Source organism: Sceloporus occidentalis, unplaced genomic scaffold (genome assembly GCF_023333645.1).
Source record: "Sceloporus occidentalis isolate IW3139 unplaced genomic scaffold, rSceOcc1.0.p SCAF_4, whole genome shotgun sequence".
NCBI classification, from domain to species: domain Eukaryota; kingdom Metazoa; phylum Chordata; class Lepidosauria; order Squamata; family Phrynosomatidae; genus Sceloporus; species Sceloporus occidentalis.
Window position 1 is genome coordinate 177320790 of NW_028316984.1, and position 17471 is coordinate 177338260.

The following is a 17471-nucleotide window of genomic DNA, read 5'->3' on the forward strand; positions in this document are numbered from 1 at the left end:
ATAACCAGTGAATGGAAACAAGCAACTGATGAGGACATTTTTAGACTTGGAATGTTGGTAGGGTTCTCCCCAGTTTTATAAACATGCCTTCATCTTTCCCGATTTTTCATTTCATCTTATTCTACAAATGTAGCACACTGCTCAGTAATACTCGGCTGTGAGAGAGCAGTAACACTGACACTTTTTCCTTCTTTTTAAAAAACATTTTTACAGGATAGTGAAGTGACAAATAGGCTTATGATATGTCAATTTATGACATCTTATATACCTTTAGAAAGTAGCGGAGAGGAAAGTCCTGTTTTGCATGGGAAAACCTGCTCGTATATAACGTTGGATTTTACCCCGTGTCCCAATTTTACAGTATGAAAATACTGAGATTAAAAGTAAATTTAACTACAGGGAGGCTGTTTGTGGTTTTAAATTTTGAGACTTAAAAAACAAGAATCACAGAACTGTTGTAATCTTCAAAGACATAATCTGTGTCAACATAAAAAAGATAGAAAGGAATCTTGTAGCACTTTGAGACTGCAAAGAATAAATTTCTAGCATAAGCATTTGCCAACTTGCATCTGATGAAGTGGACTGGAGTCTGCAACAGCTAAACCTTGAAATGCTTTCTTCTCTGTTAGTCTCAAAGGTGCTACAAGATTCCTTTATATCTTGGTTGTAGTCCATTTTTGATTACCTATTTGCTCTCCATCAGCTGCATTATAATGGAATTATTTGCATTAGAATGGAAAGATGGAAATTCTAGGAATAAACATCATTGAGGTGTACATATTGATTCACATAGAGATATGACCAGAATTTTCTGGTATCTCATCTTTTCCCCTAACCATTAAACACCACTTCCAGAACAAACCCTTGGCAATGAAGAACAACTCTTGAAGGTGGAACTGAAATGAAGTGTGTGAAAAACATAAGGGTGGTGGTGAATCATAAATATGCTGTGAGGTTGATTTATTTCAGCCAGTTGTTCTGGTTGTTTTCTAAAAACTTTAGCAGCAGGTAGTAAACTGGGCTAAATGAGATTGACTTTCATGACCTTGCTGGCATTTTCTCCTGCTGTTGTGGAAAGAGAAGAGGAAAATTGCCTGTACAATCCCATTAAGTTCAAATATCACAATCTGTTGGAGACATTAGCAAGTGGTTGATCAAATTAACCCAGCATCCCTGTTGGGCTGAGACGCACTGGTTTCTCAGTGTTGTTTGTCTTCTGTATGGCTGGCGATATTCTGCTTCATCTCTTCTGCATCTGACATGTCCCTTAAGATCAGGCAATTACAGAACCTTGGCAAAGCTTCCAAAGCATTCTGATGGCATTGCAAGAGCAGCCTGCCATTCGGCAGCAGAAACAACTTGCTTGTTGGAAATGAAAGCAAACTTCTTAATGGTGGGAAATTAGCTCGCTTCCTATCTTGCAACCCATCATCATGCCATTACTCATGATAAACTATACTCCTTGCACAAATGTAATATGATCTTGAATGCCAAACTCTCTTTTTCATAATTTGCTTACAGGTGCCATGATTGTGGAGCCATTCTAGAAGAGTATGATGAAGAAACATTAGGCCTGGCTATAGTGGTGCTTTCCACATTTATTCACCTTAGCCCAGACCTGGCTGCTCCTTTGTTACTGGATATCATGCAGTCTGTAGGAAGGTAACAATCTCCCTTCCCTTCCCTGCCCTCCCCTTCCATCTGTCCAGTGCAAGCCAGAGGATTCTCTATCAGGGGCGTGGTAAATCTTCTCAGAGGTTTACTATAAGATCCCCCAGAACATATGGAGCCCTCTTGCCTCTTTGCACATGCACATATATCTCCATGGTGGTCCCTAGGGGCTGTGATGGCATTGATAAAAACACTTTTCCCTTTAAAACAAAAAGTGAACTCCCTGCTCACCTTGTTTGCAAGTAGAATTGTTCCTCTTCATTATGATTGTGCTTGTAAACAAGACTCACTGAATGCATGCACTCTGCTTATTAAGGTTCACTCAGTACATTCACCATAATTTGAAAGAAAGTTGTTGTTGTTGTTGTTGTTGTTGTTGTTGTTGTTGTTGTTGTGTGTCTTCAAGTCGTTTCCAACTTATGGAGACCCTAAGGCAAACCTATCATGGGGTTTTCTTGGCAAGATTGTTCAGAAGGGGGTTTACTTTTGCCTTCCTACAGCCACTCCAGTAACAGCCAGTTTTATAGTGGCAGGCGTGTGTTGCACCCCTGTAGTGCCCAAGGCTCCCATTATTATTATTATTATTATTAACCTTTATTTATAAAGCGCTGTAAATTTACACAGTGCTGTACATACAATCTTTTTAATTGGACGGTTCCCTGCCCTCAGGCTTACAATCTGGTCTGCAGACTGCCGTAAGTTGCCCCTCATGTAGACAGACAGAACATAGTTAGCACAACATGAACCTTACTGATTGTTTTGTGCTTTCAAGTAATTTCAAACTTTATTTTTTATTTTATTTTTTAAAGTCATTTCAGACTTAAGGCAACCTCAAGGTGATCCTATCATGAGGTTTTCTTAGCAAGATAGGTTCAGAGGGGATTTGCCACTCCCTTCTTCTGAAGCTGAAAAGTGTTAGTTGCCCAAAGTCACTCAGTGGCTTTCCATGGCCAAATGTGGATTTGAACCTTGGCTTCCAGAGTTCTAGTCCAACACAGAAACAATTACACCACACTGGCTCTGACCTCACTGATATCACTGTGCAAAGGCTTGGAACCTCAAAAGAGCATTTATTTATTTTTTCTGAGATGTTTTTAATAAATTGGTATTTTTTTAGAATAGAGGGAAGTTTTTGGAACTTATGTTAAATCAGAAGATTACATTAATTCATCTAACTCAGTATTGTCAATACTGACTGGCAGTGGTTCCCCTAGGTTTCAAAAGAAGCAGAAACCGGGGAACATCCAGTGAAAAACAGGAGACACATTTCATGATGCTCTATGAGGTTTTCTACTAATAAAACAACCATCTTCTGAGTATCTAAAGATTTGTCTCTTCTCCCTGTGTATTGCCCTGCCTTTCAGACAAGGATCTTTTCCAGACACCTGGAGATGTCAAAGATTGAACCAGGGGTCTTTCCCATTAAAAAACAGCCTTTTCTACCACTGCATTGTGGCCCATCCCCATTGATACAAAAAGAGAAAAGTGTGTAGAATATATGGCTGTTTATAACTTTGATTTATTATAGACTAATCATTTAACAAAAGAGTGGCAGCTTTACATAACCAGATGATTTAACCCTCATGACTGTGCAATGATTATAACAGGAATTTGATTGCCCATGTCATTTCAGCTGTTTTGTTTTTGTACCGTTAAAAACTTTTCATTGACCATTTTCTCCCCATCTTTTTGTCTTCACCAGGTTGGCTTCAAGTACCAATTTTTCTAATCAAGCAGAAAGGTACAGTACAATCAAGTCCACCCTCTTACCAATTACAGAGCAAAAAAGAATATAAATACACTGTAGACTCTGAAGAAATGTTGGGTTAGAATGTACATCCCAACATACAGTAAGTAGTTCTCACATCAGAAAGTTTTCTCTGTATCAGAATGGAGATAGCCCTGTAGATATACTGGATTATAATGGCCATCTTCCCCAGTCTGTATGACCAATGGTGGAGGATGATGGGTACTCATTTATTTGGACATGTCTTTCCACAAAGGCTATAAGAATCTCAAAACAATTAAAATATTCAACAATACAACAAAAACAAGAGAAAGACGTATAATTAAAACTAAACTTTTCCCCAGGAATATCAGATCATAGCAGTAATTGATATTCTTGATGAAGTGAGTCTTCTTTAGTTCTTTCATGTTAGGATATGCCAGTAGAATCATGATACCTCTCTCCTTCTCTTCCTTTACTTTGCCCTGTAGCATGATGATCCCAGGAAATGCTGCAGGGGTGGCCAAGCAATTTCTCCGTTGTGTTTTTCATCAGCTGGCTCCCAATGGTATATTTCCCCAGCTGTTCCAGAGCAACATCAAAGGTAATGTGCAATGCCTCTGATTTCATTCTGCCACTCTTTTCCACCTCCATACTAAAATAGTATTGATACAAAATAGTGTCCTTTGCAGATGGAAGTTTTTTGAGGACCTTGGCCACTTCCCTCATGGATTTCAGTGAACTCAGCTCCATAGCTGCATTGAGCCAGCTCTTAGAGGTTAGTTCACCATTAATTCTACTTTAGCAACTAATATAATACTTTGTATTATATACTGGATGTATTTTGCCTTCCTATTTTGTCCTGGTATCTTCTCTAATCTGAGGGTTGCTCTTACCAGGGCCCAAACTACTCACACACCACTTTGTTTTGTTCAGAACGTAGGAGTTCTGCAGCCCTGCAGAGTTTTTTGCAGCCCCGAGATGGATTTCAGAAGTCTTCTGTAAATTCATATTTTGACAAGGGTGGCCTATCTCTTTGTTATTTGGTGGGGCACAGAACTCTCTGACAGGAAAGGCTAAATATCTCACAAAACTACAAATTCCAGAACATCATAGCATTGAGTCATAGCAGTTAAAGTGGTGTCAACCTGCTTTATTTCTGCAGTGTGGCAGCAGCCTTGGTCTCCAAGTACTTCATACTACGATTCATAGAAGTATGGATGCATCATGGGCCACATAGGGAAAGCACCACTACAAATCACCTTTCCTTTTTGGGAGGGACAATTCTTCCCTTCCCCCAGTCCATGAAAAACCACTGCTTATTCCAACATAACTATTAATAAGGGGTGATGGGATTTGTATCCCAGACATCTAGAAGGCCAAAGATTATACAACTCAGATCTATTTTACTATTTTACCCCAAAATTCATTTGACTGAGTATTTTGCAAAGGATGTGCATTTAGGATTAAAGAATTTGAATTCTTTGATTCATTTCGAGTAGTAGAACTGAGGGGAATTCACAATACTTCCACATAAAAGTGGCCATCTCCCAAATTTCAATAGCCTAATGTTGATATGGAAAAAGAGTACTTGGATTTTTGCTATATTTAGACAATTGGACTTAGAAATTCTTGTTGCTTTAGCAAGAGATCCCCGTTTACCTTCTGTTTATCTCTGGATTAGACAAACATATGCAAGCTATTGTAATCATATCCATAAGGAATCTCCCGTGTCCAGAGGTAGCATATAGTTACTGAGGGCAGACTTAGTGAAAGGCTGTTGTTTGTTGTGCACTTTGGAACATCATTCTAAGCTCTGTTTGAAACAAGTTACTGGCCTAATGAAACTTTCAGCATCTTCAGCTATTTTCTCCCCTTTCTTGTATTCTTATGATACTTAACATGCACTTTTTATCCATGGAGCATAATGGCAATGGGTTGCCTCCAAACTGAGGCACATACAACTACAGCTGGACTGATGGAAGACCAATTCCCTGCCCACTCCTTCCCCATGGCAGCCTCCCAATTTTTATATAAGGGGTCAAAGGACCCTGGCGAATAGGGATAGCTGTAGTGCAAGGGAAGAGCCTCCAAAAATGATTAGAAGGTGATTCTGTGAGTAAAGTCCTTTGAATACAGGCAGATCCTATATTCAACCCAAAGCAATGAATAACAATGTGAAGTTGAAGGCTTTCATGGCCACCATCCATAGTTTTTTGTGGGTTTTTTGGGCTATGTGGCCAGGTTCTAGAAGAGTTTCTTCCTTCCTGAAAACCCCACAAAAAACAATGTATAACATTTTCTTATATGTGGAAGAAAGTGAAAACCTCCCATTTAAATATGATCATTACTCTTTGTAGTTTTCAACAATACTTCTTAGGGTTTTTGGTGGGGGGTTGTTCTGGCTAATTGTTTGCTTATTATTTATTTATTTGCATCCATATTTACTTAGGGCTTAAACACCAAAAAGAATTTGCCAGCAGGGGGTGCAATGTTACGCTGCTTGGAAAACATTGCTGCATTTATGGAAGCTTTGCCGATGGATACCCCAAGCAACCTCTGGACCACTATCAGCAACCAATTTCAGACTTTCTTTACAAAGCTGCCTTCTGTTTTGCCGCTTAAGGTAAAGTATATGCAGTGTGAGGCTTTCATTAACAATACACTTCATCCTCACTGTTAATTTTTTTACATTCCCTTACATACACACACACACTCACCTGATAATATAGAATTCATTTTTTTCGAATGAAGAACTAACTGTTTCCCCTTGTTTCCTCCCCATTGAATGCCAGTGCCCTTTAGATTCTGGTTTAAGGATAATGATCTGCTTGCTGAAGATACCCACCAGCAGTGCTGCCAGGGTAAGTAGGAAGGTGTAGAAAACTCTCTCCTATTTTGCACCAGTATAGGTTTCTGTTTTCTCTTGGTGGGAAGAGTATTATGACTGACTGAAATTGTGCAGCGTCAAGCTGGAAAGCAGGGCTCAGAATCTAGGTTACATTGATGTGTGGGAGGGATTAAATTTACTATGTGGGTGGGAATTAATGTCTTCTTAAGAAGCCGGATTTTGTTCTTTTTCTTTAAAAAATCCACACTAGCAGACTTACCTAGAGCCTTATTCTGCCATTCAGGAGTTTGGCCAAATTAAGATATTTTGCTGCTGCAGTCAGAGCAGCAAATGACAAAGTACACTTCTACTTACTGAAGTCAAGGTGCATGCTAATTCAAGCCAGCCAAAGTATTATATATGTTCGCCGCCTTGGGTCCCATTTTGGGGAAAAGCCGGGGTAAAATAAAATAAAATAAAATAAAATAAATAAAGGCACATCAGTCACAGCATACCACCGGTTTTATAACAAAGAAAATAACAGTTTCCTGCTGTTTTATGTCACTACCCAATCTGCTGCCTGAGACACCTTCTTCTTCTTACCCAGCGGTAGAATTGGCCCTGAGAACAAGTATAGTATTTGATTAACAGGAAACATTAGCTAGGGTAGATTCTCTGTTTTACCTACTTTACTGAAATTCATAGGGCTAAATCCAATTGTTAGTCCAAATTGGATTTTTTTTTGTTATGTGCCTTCAAGTTGACTCTGATGTATGGAGGTGTTTGTTGTTGTTGTGTCCCTTCCTGTCATTTCTGACATGCTGAAGAAACCTACCAATGGAAATTTGTTAAGGTGGTACTTCTGTAAATTCCATTGATTTGTTGGGTCTACTCTGGCTGGGACTAACACTTAGATTTAGGTTGTAGCATTTTTACAGTAGTTGCTTTTTCGTTTATGGTTAAAAAACACAAATCACAAACAAGCACAAAGAAAAAGGGAATTTGAAAGAAGGAGACTATTAATGGCAGCTCATATTGGATGTCAGTGTCATAGTCACATGTGGGCACAGTGGGAGGTGGGACAATAGCTCAGTGTAGAATGTATATGTATGAAAGATCAATTTCCTAGCATTTCCATTTCAGAACATCAGGTAGCAGGCAATTAGGGAGACTTTCTACTTAGGTCCCTACAGAGCCCTGCCAGGTAATTCTTGGCTAGAGAAATGAGCAGCCTGACCTTGGAAACATTAATACACTATGTATTAACGGGACTGGTACCCACGGTTTCATGCTCCCATCTCTGAAAAAAAAAAAAAGATCTCTTGGCAATTTCAAGGTTCTCCAGCACAATTCTGTGGTATGCTTCTGATGGACGTTGAGAATAGAGCCATGCTGGAGGACCTAGAAATGCCTAGAGGCATGTTCCCTCTAGAATCTCTAGGTCCTGCAGCACCTCTTGTTCTTCACTGTCATGGCTACAGGAGTTTACAGATACCATGCAGCTGTGGACAAGTCTACATAGGGACCACCAAATGCAGTGTTTTAACATAAATCAAGGAACACAAGAGACACTGCAGACTGAGTCAGCCAGAAAAATCAGCAGTAGCAGAACACGTTATAAACCATCCTGGGCATAAAATGCTATTTGAAAACACTGAAATTCTGGACCATGACAACAACTGTCAGGTCAGAATGCACAGGGAAGCTATTGAAATCCACAAACACCTAGACAATTTCAATAGGAAAGAAAAAACTCTTAAAGTAAACAAAGTTTGGCTACCAGTCCTGAAAAACACCAAAATCAAGACCCAGCACATGCGCACGCGCACACACACACACACACACACGCCTCCCTCACTTCCATGCCAGCATTCTCTGAAGATGCCAGCGCCACAGATGCTGGTGAAAATTCAAGAATAAATTCTTCCCGAACACAGCCACATAGCCTGAAAAACCCACGAAAAACTATGAATGCTGGCCATGAAAGCCTTCGACTTCACAAAGAATAGTCTGCTGCCTTTCACTGTCCAGAAATTCTTACCAACAGGAAATTCTTCCTAAATTATGCATGGTGCGAAGAAAATGAATCAAGATTTGCTCCTCTCTCATAATTGTAGAATCTCAGGATCATCCAGTGAAGGTGGGACATACAGAACAGATGGAAGGAAATATATCTTCACACAACACTTAATAAAATGATGAAATTCACTACCATAAGATGTAGTGATTGCCACTGACTTGGATAATTTTAGAAAGGAAACTTTTAAATAAAGCAGTTGATAGCTTCTTGTTCCTAATAGCGATATGTTACCTTTAGCATCAGAGGTAGTATGCCTCTAATTATGAGTTGTTTGGAAACATGGTTGGGAAAGTATTATGCTCATATCATTTTTGTGGGCAAATATGATTCAGGATTAGACATGCTCTTGGTCTGATGCAGCAAGATTCTTCATATGTTCTTAGGATATACATCTCTCCACATTGGTCTGTGGCCCTCTATCTGGTTAAAAGTGGCCAATGTGTGCAAGCAAACTGCTATTCTAGTCTCCTACCTTCACTCTGAAAAGTATCCCAGAGGGAGAGGAAGGATCCTGCTTTTTCTGGCATCCTCTCCAGGTGTTGGCTGAGAAATTCCTGAGTACAGGAATGAATCACCAGCTTGAACCAGCTGCAACCTCATGATGTCCAAACAAAAGAGTGAAGGCTTTGTTATGATGAATGATTTCACATCCCATGCAACACCCTTTGTTTTGCTGAAAGATGCAAATATCCTGACATTCCCTCCATATTTCTTTCACTTCAGAGTCTGCTGGAACCATTTTCAAAACTGCTGAGTTTCATCATTCAGAATGCTGTCTTCACCCTGGCCTACCTGGTAGAACTATGTGGTTTATGCCATAGAGCTTTCACTAAGGTAACTAAGCAATGCATTCTTTTAAAAACTGAAACTGATGAAAGCACCTCTCTACACATACTATCAGCTTTTAGCAGAACTGCAATTGAGACAAATACTAAAACAAAACAAAATCTTGTTTTTTCCTGTCTTACATTAAGAATGCTGACATTTTTTGGTGTGCAATTTTCGCAGAATATAGCTGTGTATGAAACATCAAGATCCAAAATCTGTGTCAGGTTATATACATATCGCTGACTTCTGTTGCTACATCAGGAGTACTTACAGTCTGCTGAATTGGGTAGGGAGCCTTGGGCCACCAAGATGATTTTGGACCACAGCTCTCATAATCTCTTCGCAATGTCCATGCTCAGTGAGGATTCTGGGAGTCATAGATTTCTGGAGTTCAGAGGTTTGCCCTCCCTTGGACTAAAAAAGCAGTAGTAGCAGCTGCCTCATGATACTGGCAAAAAGTAACATGACCTACAGTTAACATAAGAGCAAGTGTTATTGTGTGTTTCAGTGTAAAAAGTTTTTTGGAAAATCCTTGAAATTCCAGGAGTCCTGTGAACATAATTGGGATAGCAATGCTGGTTTAATGGCAGTACACTGTTTTTATGGAGGAAACAGCAAGAAAATGCACAATTAATTTGAATCTATGTTTTGAGCAGAATAAAAACCATTGCTATTTTTGATTAGATGACAGTTACAAAGGGTATGTGACTAGTGCAAAATTTGCACTTTCAAAGAAATATGTGATAAATTTTCCACTTTTAAATTAATTTTAGGGTCTAAAATCACAGCATGATAAAAAAAATCATATCTATGGACATTGTAGACAAGGTTCTGCATATCTAATGCATTTATATGGTATAAGATAGCATTGGAAATTTCAGCTTTTCTTATAACAAACAAACAGGGTTTCTAGTTCTTATGATTCTACCAGAAAGCATTAATAATAATAACAATAATAATAATAATAATAATAATAATAATCAGCTTTATTTGTATACCGCTTTTCCATGGATGATCAAAGTGGTTTCCAATATCAGATTAACAATACATAACACATCATGACTCTGCTTCTCTCCCCTCAAGATGGTGGTCGGGAGGAGGGCTCTTCTTCTTGGCAGGCAGAGGCCTGTTGTTTCTTAGACTGTGTTGGTAATATTCACAAAAGGTTCTGAAAACATGATTATTTCTGAACATTTTGTTAGACACAGTTATGGGCCATTACAAGTATTAGTACCCGCATGTGGCTGTTTAGGTATTTTCAGGGGTTATACATTGTTGCCTTTTGGATCACGGTGGCCATCTTTGGCCAAATCTGTCTGCCTTTTCCACCTCAATTCACCCATTCATTGCCCCAAAACTTTGGAAAAACCTGAAGAGATGAAATGGATTATGCTTCTGCCAGCCAATTAATGCATTTAATTGCACTGGGAAAATTGGATACCTCCTCCCTCTATTGTTTATTTGTATCTGTTGAGGGAAATGTGACATGAATGTGAAAGGTGCTTGCATCGTCCACATCTGTGTTAAGCACAGTTTTTTTTATTCAGTGGCTTGCCATTTGTAGTATTTCTGTTGTAAATGTATTGTTGTGAGTTCATTACATTGCCCCCTCTTCCAAAATGAAAGAGGGAGGGAGGGGAAAAGCGTTAGAGACATTTTTGTTTATATGTTTTTTTAAACCTCCCAAAATCCAGATCTGTAAGCTGGAGAAGCAGTTGACATATATATCACAAGAGAGCAAATTAGCTTGTCTGGATGTGGTGGGGCACTCCTCCATTTTCTGCATGCCAGGACAAAATGCTCAGTGGAACAGAACAGCAGATGTCATTGCCACACTCCTTGATGATATAGAGCCATTTTCTTCCCTTGTGGAATCAAAATCTGTCTCTCAGGAGCTAGGAAAGATGGAATTTGGACAGATGCAGACACATACACAGAAGGGACTAGGCCATTGGAGGACATACTGTATTTTCCCTGAGATAACTAAAATATATGCACTCTCTGAGACAAACATTTTACCTCACTGGTTTTATTTCCTCCCACCACCACCACCACCATCACCACTCTATTGGGAACAAATTTTCTCATTCTAATCCTTTGGCCCCAATCCCAAATTTGTATGAAACAAGCACTTCTCAAGGGATGCTCCTGCTGGTGGAAGGTGGAGGTGGTTTTCAGTTATTCCCCCTTCATCCTGTACAGCCTTTGACTCCCAAAATCTGTTTGGGAGAGTTGACAGATCCTCCAGAATAGTATGAGAAGTGGAACGGGAAATAAGGAATAGATGATAATTCCCTGCCTTATTCTGCTAGCAGGAGCTTTCAGTGAAAAAAATGCCTTCTGTGTGCAGAATGACAACACAAGATGCCTTTTGTGTGCATGTGTTTGCTGTGAATGGGAATATATAGGCACACACTGGTTGCAATCCTACATGGCTGAGTGTAGCACAGTAAGTCCACACGTGGACCTATCATAGGATAAGCCAAAACCACGCTGATAGGTTTTTTTGTGTGTTTTTCGGACTATGTGGCCATGTTCTAGAAGAGTTTATTCCTGACGGTTTGCCAGCATCTGTGGTTGGCATCTTCAGAGAAAGAAGTGCAGACTTCCAGCATCCACAGATGCTGGCGAAACATCAGGAATAAACTCTTCTAGAACATGGCCACATAGCCTGAAAAACCCACAAAAAACTATGGATGCTGGCCTTGAAAGCCTTTGACCTCATCACTCTTTGACTTACTGAACAGCTTCTGAAACTCCCCCTGCCCCACAACATGGCCATTCCTTGCTTTGTGGGGAGTAGTTAGAATTACAGAATCATCTGGTTACATCCCTGTAGCCAGACGCAAAATTATTGTACAGTTGGCCCTCCACATTTGTGGCTTTGACTTTTGCACATTTTATTATTTGCGGTTTTGATTAATATGTTTTCTCTAGGAATCTCTAAGTCCTCCAGCATAATTCTGCTAGACGTAGACCGCAGAGTTTGCTGGAGAACCTCGAGGTTCCTAGAGAAAATACATTTGTAGGGCCTTCAGCATGATTCTGTGATCAGCTTCTGGCAGATGTTGACCATAGAGTGACACTAGAGAACCTGGAGATTCCTAGAGGTAAAAGGTAAAAAAAAAAATCATGCTTTTTTATTTACAGTTTTTTCACATTCATGAGGGTCCTTCACCCCTAATGAATGTGGAGGGACTACTGTATGTAGTAGAATGTGGAGGGACTACTGCCAGGGTCTTCCAGCAGTCTCAGTGCTGCTGTAATAATTTCAGAAATGGCTATGGGGATGTAGCCAGATGCTTCCGCAATTCTGCCCACTCTCCATGAAGCTTTAGATGGTTTTCAGTTATGGAGGGAGACTTGGCCACTGTGGAGAGACGGAAGGGAATACCAACCCCTGCAGCACCTCTCTCCCTCTCTCTGTACATATTTGCTACATATCTGGATCAGGGATGACCAATGTTGGATGGTTCCCTCCTTGTTCTCCTTCTGCTGACAAGTAAAAACATGCTCATTTTGTAGGTTTTTAGGAATTAACTGATGGGCATTTGATGGTGTGCTATGCTGTTTGGTTGGTTTATTTACAGTATATAATCTTTTAATGACTTTTAAAAGGTTATAACTGTACAGATTGTTTAATTGTTTTTAAATTATGTATACACAAGCACACATCTATTTCTATATCTATATCTATAAGGTTTTTATATAATTTTTAATCTATACTGGTTTTAATCATTTATAAGCTGCATTGAGTCCTATTATTGGAAAAAAGGAGGAGTATGAATGAATGAATAAAACACCAACATGACTACCAGCAACAAAAACACTGGGCTGTCCAGGAGCCTAGCTTTACTCCCAGGACTATCTATCGATCTCATTAGATGCAAATTGTGATATATCCCAGGTTGAAATGGTTTCTTGGTTTTTACAAAATCCTGGAGAGGCTGGAGGGCTCCATTGTTGTTGTTGTTGTTGTTGTTGTTGTTGTTGTTGTTGTTGTTGTTCTTACGTGCCTTCAAGTTATTTCTGATTTATGACAACACTTGGGCAAGCCTATCACAGGGTTTTTTGGCAAGATTCGTTCAGAGGTTTTTTCCCAGTGCTCTGCTCCCTTCTGAGGGCGAGAGAGAGTGATTTGCCTTAGGTCACCCAGTGGGTTTCTATGACTGAGCATGGATATATGTACATATTTGCAAAGATTTGTCACAGGTTTTGTTTTGTTTCAGGAACGGGATAAATTCTATTTGTCCCGTAGTGTCATCTTGGAGTTGCTGCAGGCCTTGAAGTTGAAGTCACCCTTGCCAGATACAAACCTGCTTCTTTTGGTCCAGGTACAAAAGAAACTTTACTTAGTTTTTTTTTTTTTTTTTTTTAAAGTTGTACAGTTAATGTTCTTTTACTTATCAGTGTTTAAAAGGCCTTATGCCAGTCAGAGATTCTGCTGCCTGAATGCCACTTCTCCACACCAAGCTTTCACTGAGGAAAACACTTTGATAAGTTATCCTACAACATTCACATGCCATTTCCCTCCTTCATCTGTCTAACTAAGGCCCGTTACAGACAGGCCGACAGTACGCGCTTTGCGCCTACTAGGGTTAGGAAGGGGCGTCCCTTCTGGATGCCCCTAACCATAGTACGCGCTTTGCGTGTACAAAATGGCAGTGCCCGTTCTACACGGGCACCGCCATCTTGACGTAGCAGATGCATAGCGTCCACACATCGTGCGGCGGAAGTGACACCGCAAGTGCATGACTAGCGACTCGCGGCGCCACTTCCAGGGCGCAAAAACAAGCACCATTTTCGGGCTTCTTTTTGCTGCGTCCGGCAGCCGCGTGGTTTGACCAGACTTGGGTCCGAGTTACTTGAGGGAACACCTCTCTTCACACAATCTGCTCGCACTCTCAGAACAACAGGGAAATACCTACTTGAGTATCCCAAGATGAGACTGGCAGTAACTCACCAGAGATCATTTACATTGATAGCACCGATGTATTGCAATAAACTCCCTGAAGAGATCCGATTAAGTCCCACTTTGACCATCTTTAAAAAGGCACTGAAAACTCATCTCTTTGGGCTAGCATACCCTCCTGACTCATCATAGAGAAAGATATTCCCTAACAAAAGCTTACTTCAAGACGTTTAACCTGCGATTGAGATATTTTAAGATTGTTTTTATACGTTGTTTCTATAGGTTTTATTTTTATTGGAGTGTATCTGAGATTGTAATTAATGTTATATGAATGTATCGACTGATTCTGTACACTGCTTTGATCTGCTGGAAAAGCAGTATATAAATAAAGTTGTTGTTATTATTATTATTATTATTATTATTATTATTATATATGCAAATACAGATACATCTAAATCCATAATAATAATAATAATAATAATAATAATAATAATAATAATAATAATATCCAAAACAAATCTTGTCCTAAGCATTTTGGATAAGGGAGGCTCAATCTGTAATTAATAGTAAGGCTAGCCTGATTATAGATGATCTGTTATAATTATCTGTGGTTGGACTGTCAATCCATAGCAAATGGTACAGGGCTTCTTACAATGAATCAGTGTGAAAAGGGTTCCCTAAAAGTAAATATTTTGAAAAACATGAGTGATCCAAACAAAACAAAAAAAAAAGATTAATTTGAACCTTCTCCTCATTCTTCAAACTTTTGGCCATTCCTTTCGTCCATGATGGGCCCAGTACATTTATTCTACACTAGGGCAGAATGAAACCACAGAGCACACACTAGAGGCAAACACACAGAGAGTTTTTAAATACAGGCAGCCTGGCAGTTGCTGTCCTGAATCACAGAATGACTGGGTTGGCAATCTCTGGCACTTAATCACGTCGAAATGACAAGTAGCTGAAATGGAAGTGACCAGGATGGCCCACGGCACGATGCTGAGCTCTGCAGACTTGCTCCTTGGGTCACGCACAGCTCCACATGATTGACAGCTTCTTCCCCCCAACCTCCGAGTGTCTGCGTTTGGGCATATGTTTCTGCGAGTTGGTATTTCTCATAAGCACGGACACATTAGTCAGAGAAAATAAGCAGTTGCCAGGAGAGTGGAAAGCAACATTGATGTTCTAAATTGCACAAGGCTTAGAAGTTCTCTAAAAACAATTATAATAATATCAAAGTTAGAGAATAAGCTTGGTGGTGGGAGAGGAGAAACACAGGTACTGAGTTAAGAAAAAAAGGTAATATTTGTGAGTACATTTGGTATAGGTCTTTTCTTGTCAGTTAAAAAAAATAGCCCCTAAACCTTGATTTCTTAAAAAGTGGAGCGGCATTGATTTACAGATAGCCAGCATGGTGTAGTGGTTTAAGTGTTGGACTACGACTCTGGAGATCAGGATTTGATTCTTAGCTTGGCCATTGAAACCCACTGAATGACCTTTGGTGAGTCACACACACTCAGCCCCAGAAAACCCTATGCTAGGGGTTACACACAACAACAACAACAACAACAACAACAACACAACAACAATGGATTTCCACTTCTTGCACTCTATTCCAAAATAGCAAAATTGCAGAAGATAGGACAGAGTACTGTCTCAGCCAAGAAGCATGTTCTTCCCCATAGGAGAAAGTTTGAAGGACTGCTAAACTGTCTTGCTAAAAACTTTCATAGAGGAATCATAGAATCATAGAATCGTAGAGCTGGAAGAGACCACTAGGGTCATCCAGTCCAACCCCCTGCCATGCAGGAAATCCAAATCAAAGCATCCCTGACAGATGGCCATCCAGCCTCTGTTTAAAGACCTCCAAGGAAGGAGACTCTATCACCCTCCGAGGGAGTGCATTCCACTGTCGAACAGCCCTTACTGTCAGGAAGTTCCTCCTAATGTTCAGGTGGAATCTCTTTTCCTGTAGCTTGCATCCATTGTTCCGGGTCCTGTTCTCTGGAGCAGCAGAGAACAAGCTTGCTCCCTTTTCAATATGACATCCTTTCAAATATTTAAACAGGGCTATCATATCACCTCTTAACCTTCTTTTCTCCAGGCTAAACATCCCCAGCTCCCTAAGTCGTTCCTCATAGGGCATGGTTTCCAGACCCTTCACCATTTTTGTCGCCCTCCTTTGGACACGCTCCAGTTTCTCAATGTCCTTTCTGAATTGTGGTGCCCAGAACTGGACACAATATTCTAGGTGGGGCCTGACCAGAGCAGAATACAGTGGCACTATTACTTCTCTTGATCTAGACACTATACTTCTATTGATGCAGCCTAAAATAGCATTGGCCTTTTTAGCTGCCGCATCACACTGTTCACTCATGTTCAACTTGTGGTCTACTTGGACTCCTAGATCCCTTTCACACGTAGTTTCATTCAGCCAGGTGTCTCCCATCCTATATCTGTGCATTTTATTTTTCCGCCCTAAGTGCAATACCTTGCATTTCTCTGTGTTGAATTTCATTTTGTTAGCTTTGGCCCAGCTTTCTAGTCTATTCAGGTCATTTTGAATCTTGATCCTGTCCTCTGGGGTATTAGCTATTCCTCCTAATTTGGTGTCATCTGCAAATTTGATAAGTATGCTCCCAATTCTGTCATCCAGGTCATTGATAAAGATGTTGAATAGCACTGGGCCCAGGACAGAGCCCTGTGGGACCCCACTGGTCACTTCTCTCCAGGATGAAAAGGAGCCATTGTTGAGAAACCCATGTGTCAAAGAGGAGAGCAGTCTTTGTTGAGGCCCAAGACATTATGCTATCTGAGCACAGAATTAGTCCCTGGTACAGCATTCTTCACCATTGGCCATGTTCTCTACAGCTTTTTGGAGAGGCAGTTAAGCAGCATCTTGAGAATGGCTGCTTCCCACTCTGGGATCAGAACCTCTCAAGAAGAAGAAAAGAAGACCTGTTGGTATATAGTATTGGAAGTACTGACATTAGGGTGGAGAATCCTGAGGTCTATTGCCTGTTTAACCATGAAGTGCACCAGACAATCAGTGATATTCTCTTAGCCTAAGCTATGTCACATGGTTGTCATGAGGATAACAGAAATGTTCCCCTTGAACCGCTTCGGAGAAGCAGTATTTATTTGTTCATGTAATTTCTATCCCACTTTTTTCTCAACAAGGAACAAAACATGGTGATACAAAAATTAAAAATAATCCCATTAACTATACCCATAATCTTTGTTATTGTTGTTGTGTGCCTTTAACTTGTTTCTGATGTATGGCAACGAATCTTTTTTTCTTGTCAGGTTTTTTCAGAGGGGGTTTGCCATTGCCATCAACTGAGGCAGAGAGCATGTGACTTGCCCAAGGTCACCCAGTGGGTTTCCATGGCCAAGCAGGGATTTGAACCTGGTCTCCAGAGTC

At 40.2% G+C, this 17471-nt stretch overlaps 1 protein-coding gene across 6 annotated transcripts in view; it reads left to right on the plus strand.

Annotated features, from left to right (window-relative positions):
* Positions 1-17471, plus strand: part of UNC79 (unc-79 subunit of NALCN channel complex) — a 149654-nt gene that overhangs the window by 111374 nt on the left and 20809 nt on the right. For all 6 annotated transcript variants that reach the window (XM_089522436.1, XM_089522439.1, XM_089522440.1 and 3 more), the window contains 8 exons: positions 1522-1662; positions 3374-3412; positions 3889-4001; positions 4090-4175; positions 5850-6023; positions 6193-6261; positions 9031-9141; positions 13365-13469. In XM_089522436.1, the coding sequence (XP_089378562.1) occupies positions 1522-1662; positions 3374-3412; positions 3889-4001; positions 4090-4175; positions 5850-6023; positions 6193-6261; positions 9031-9141; positions 13365-13469 (838 nt within the window). The remainder of the gene's footprint in view (positions 1-1521; positions 1663-3373; positions 3413-3888; positions 4002-4089; positions 4176-5849; positions 6024-6192; positions 6262-9030; positions 9142-13364; positions 13470-17471) is intronic.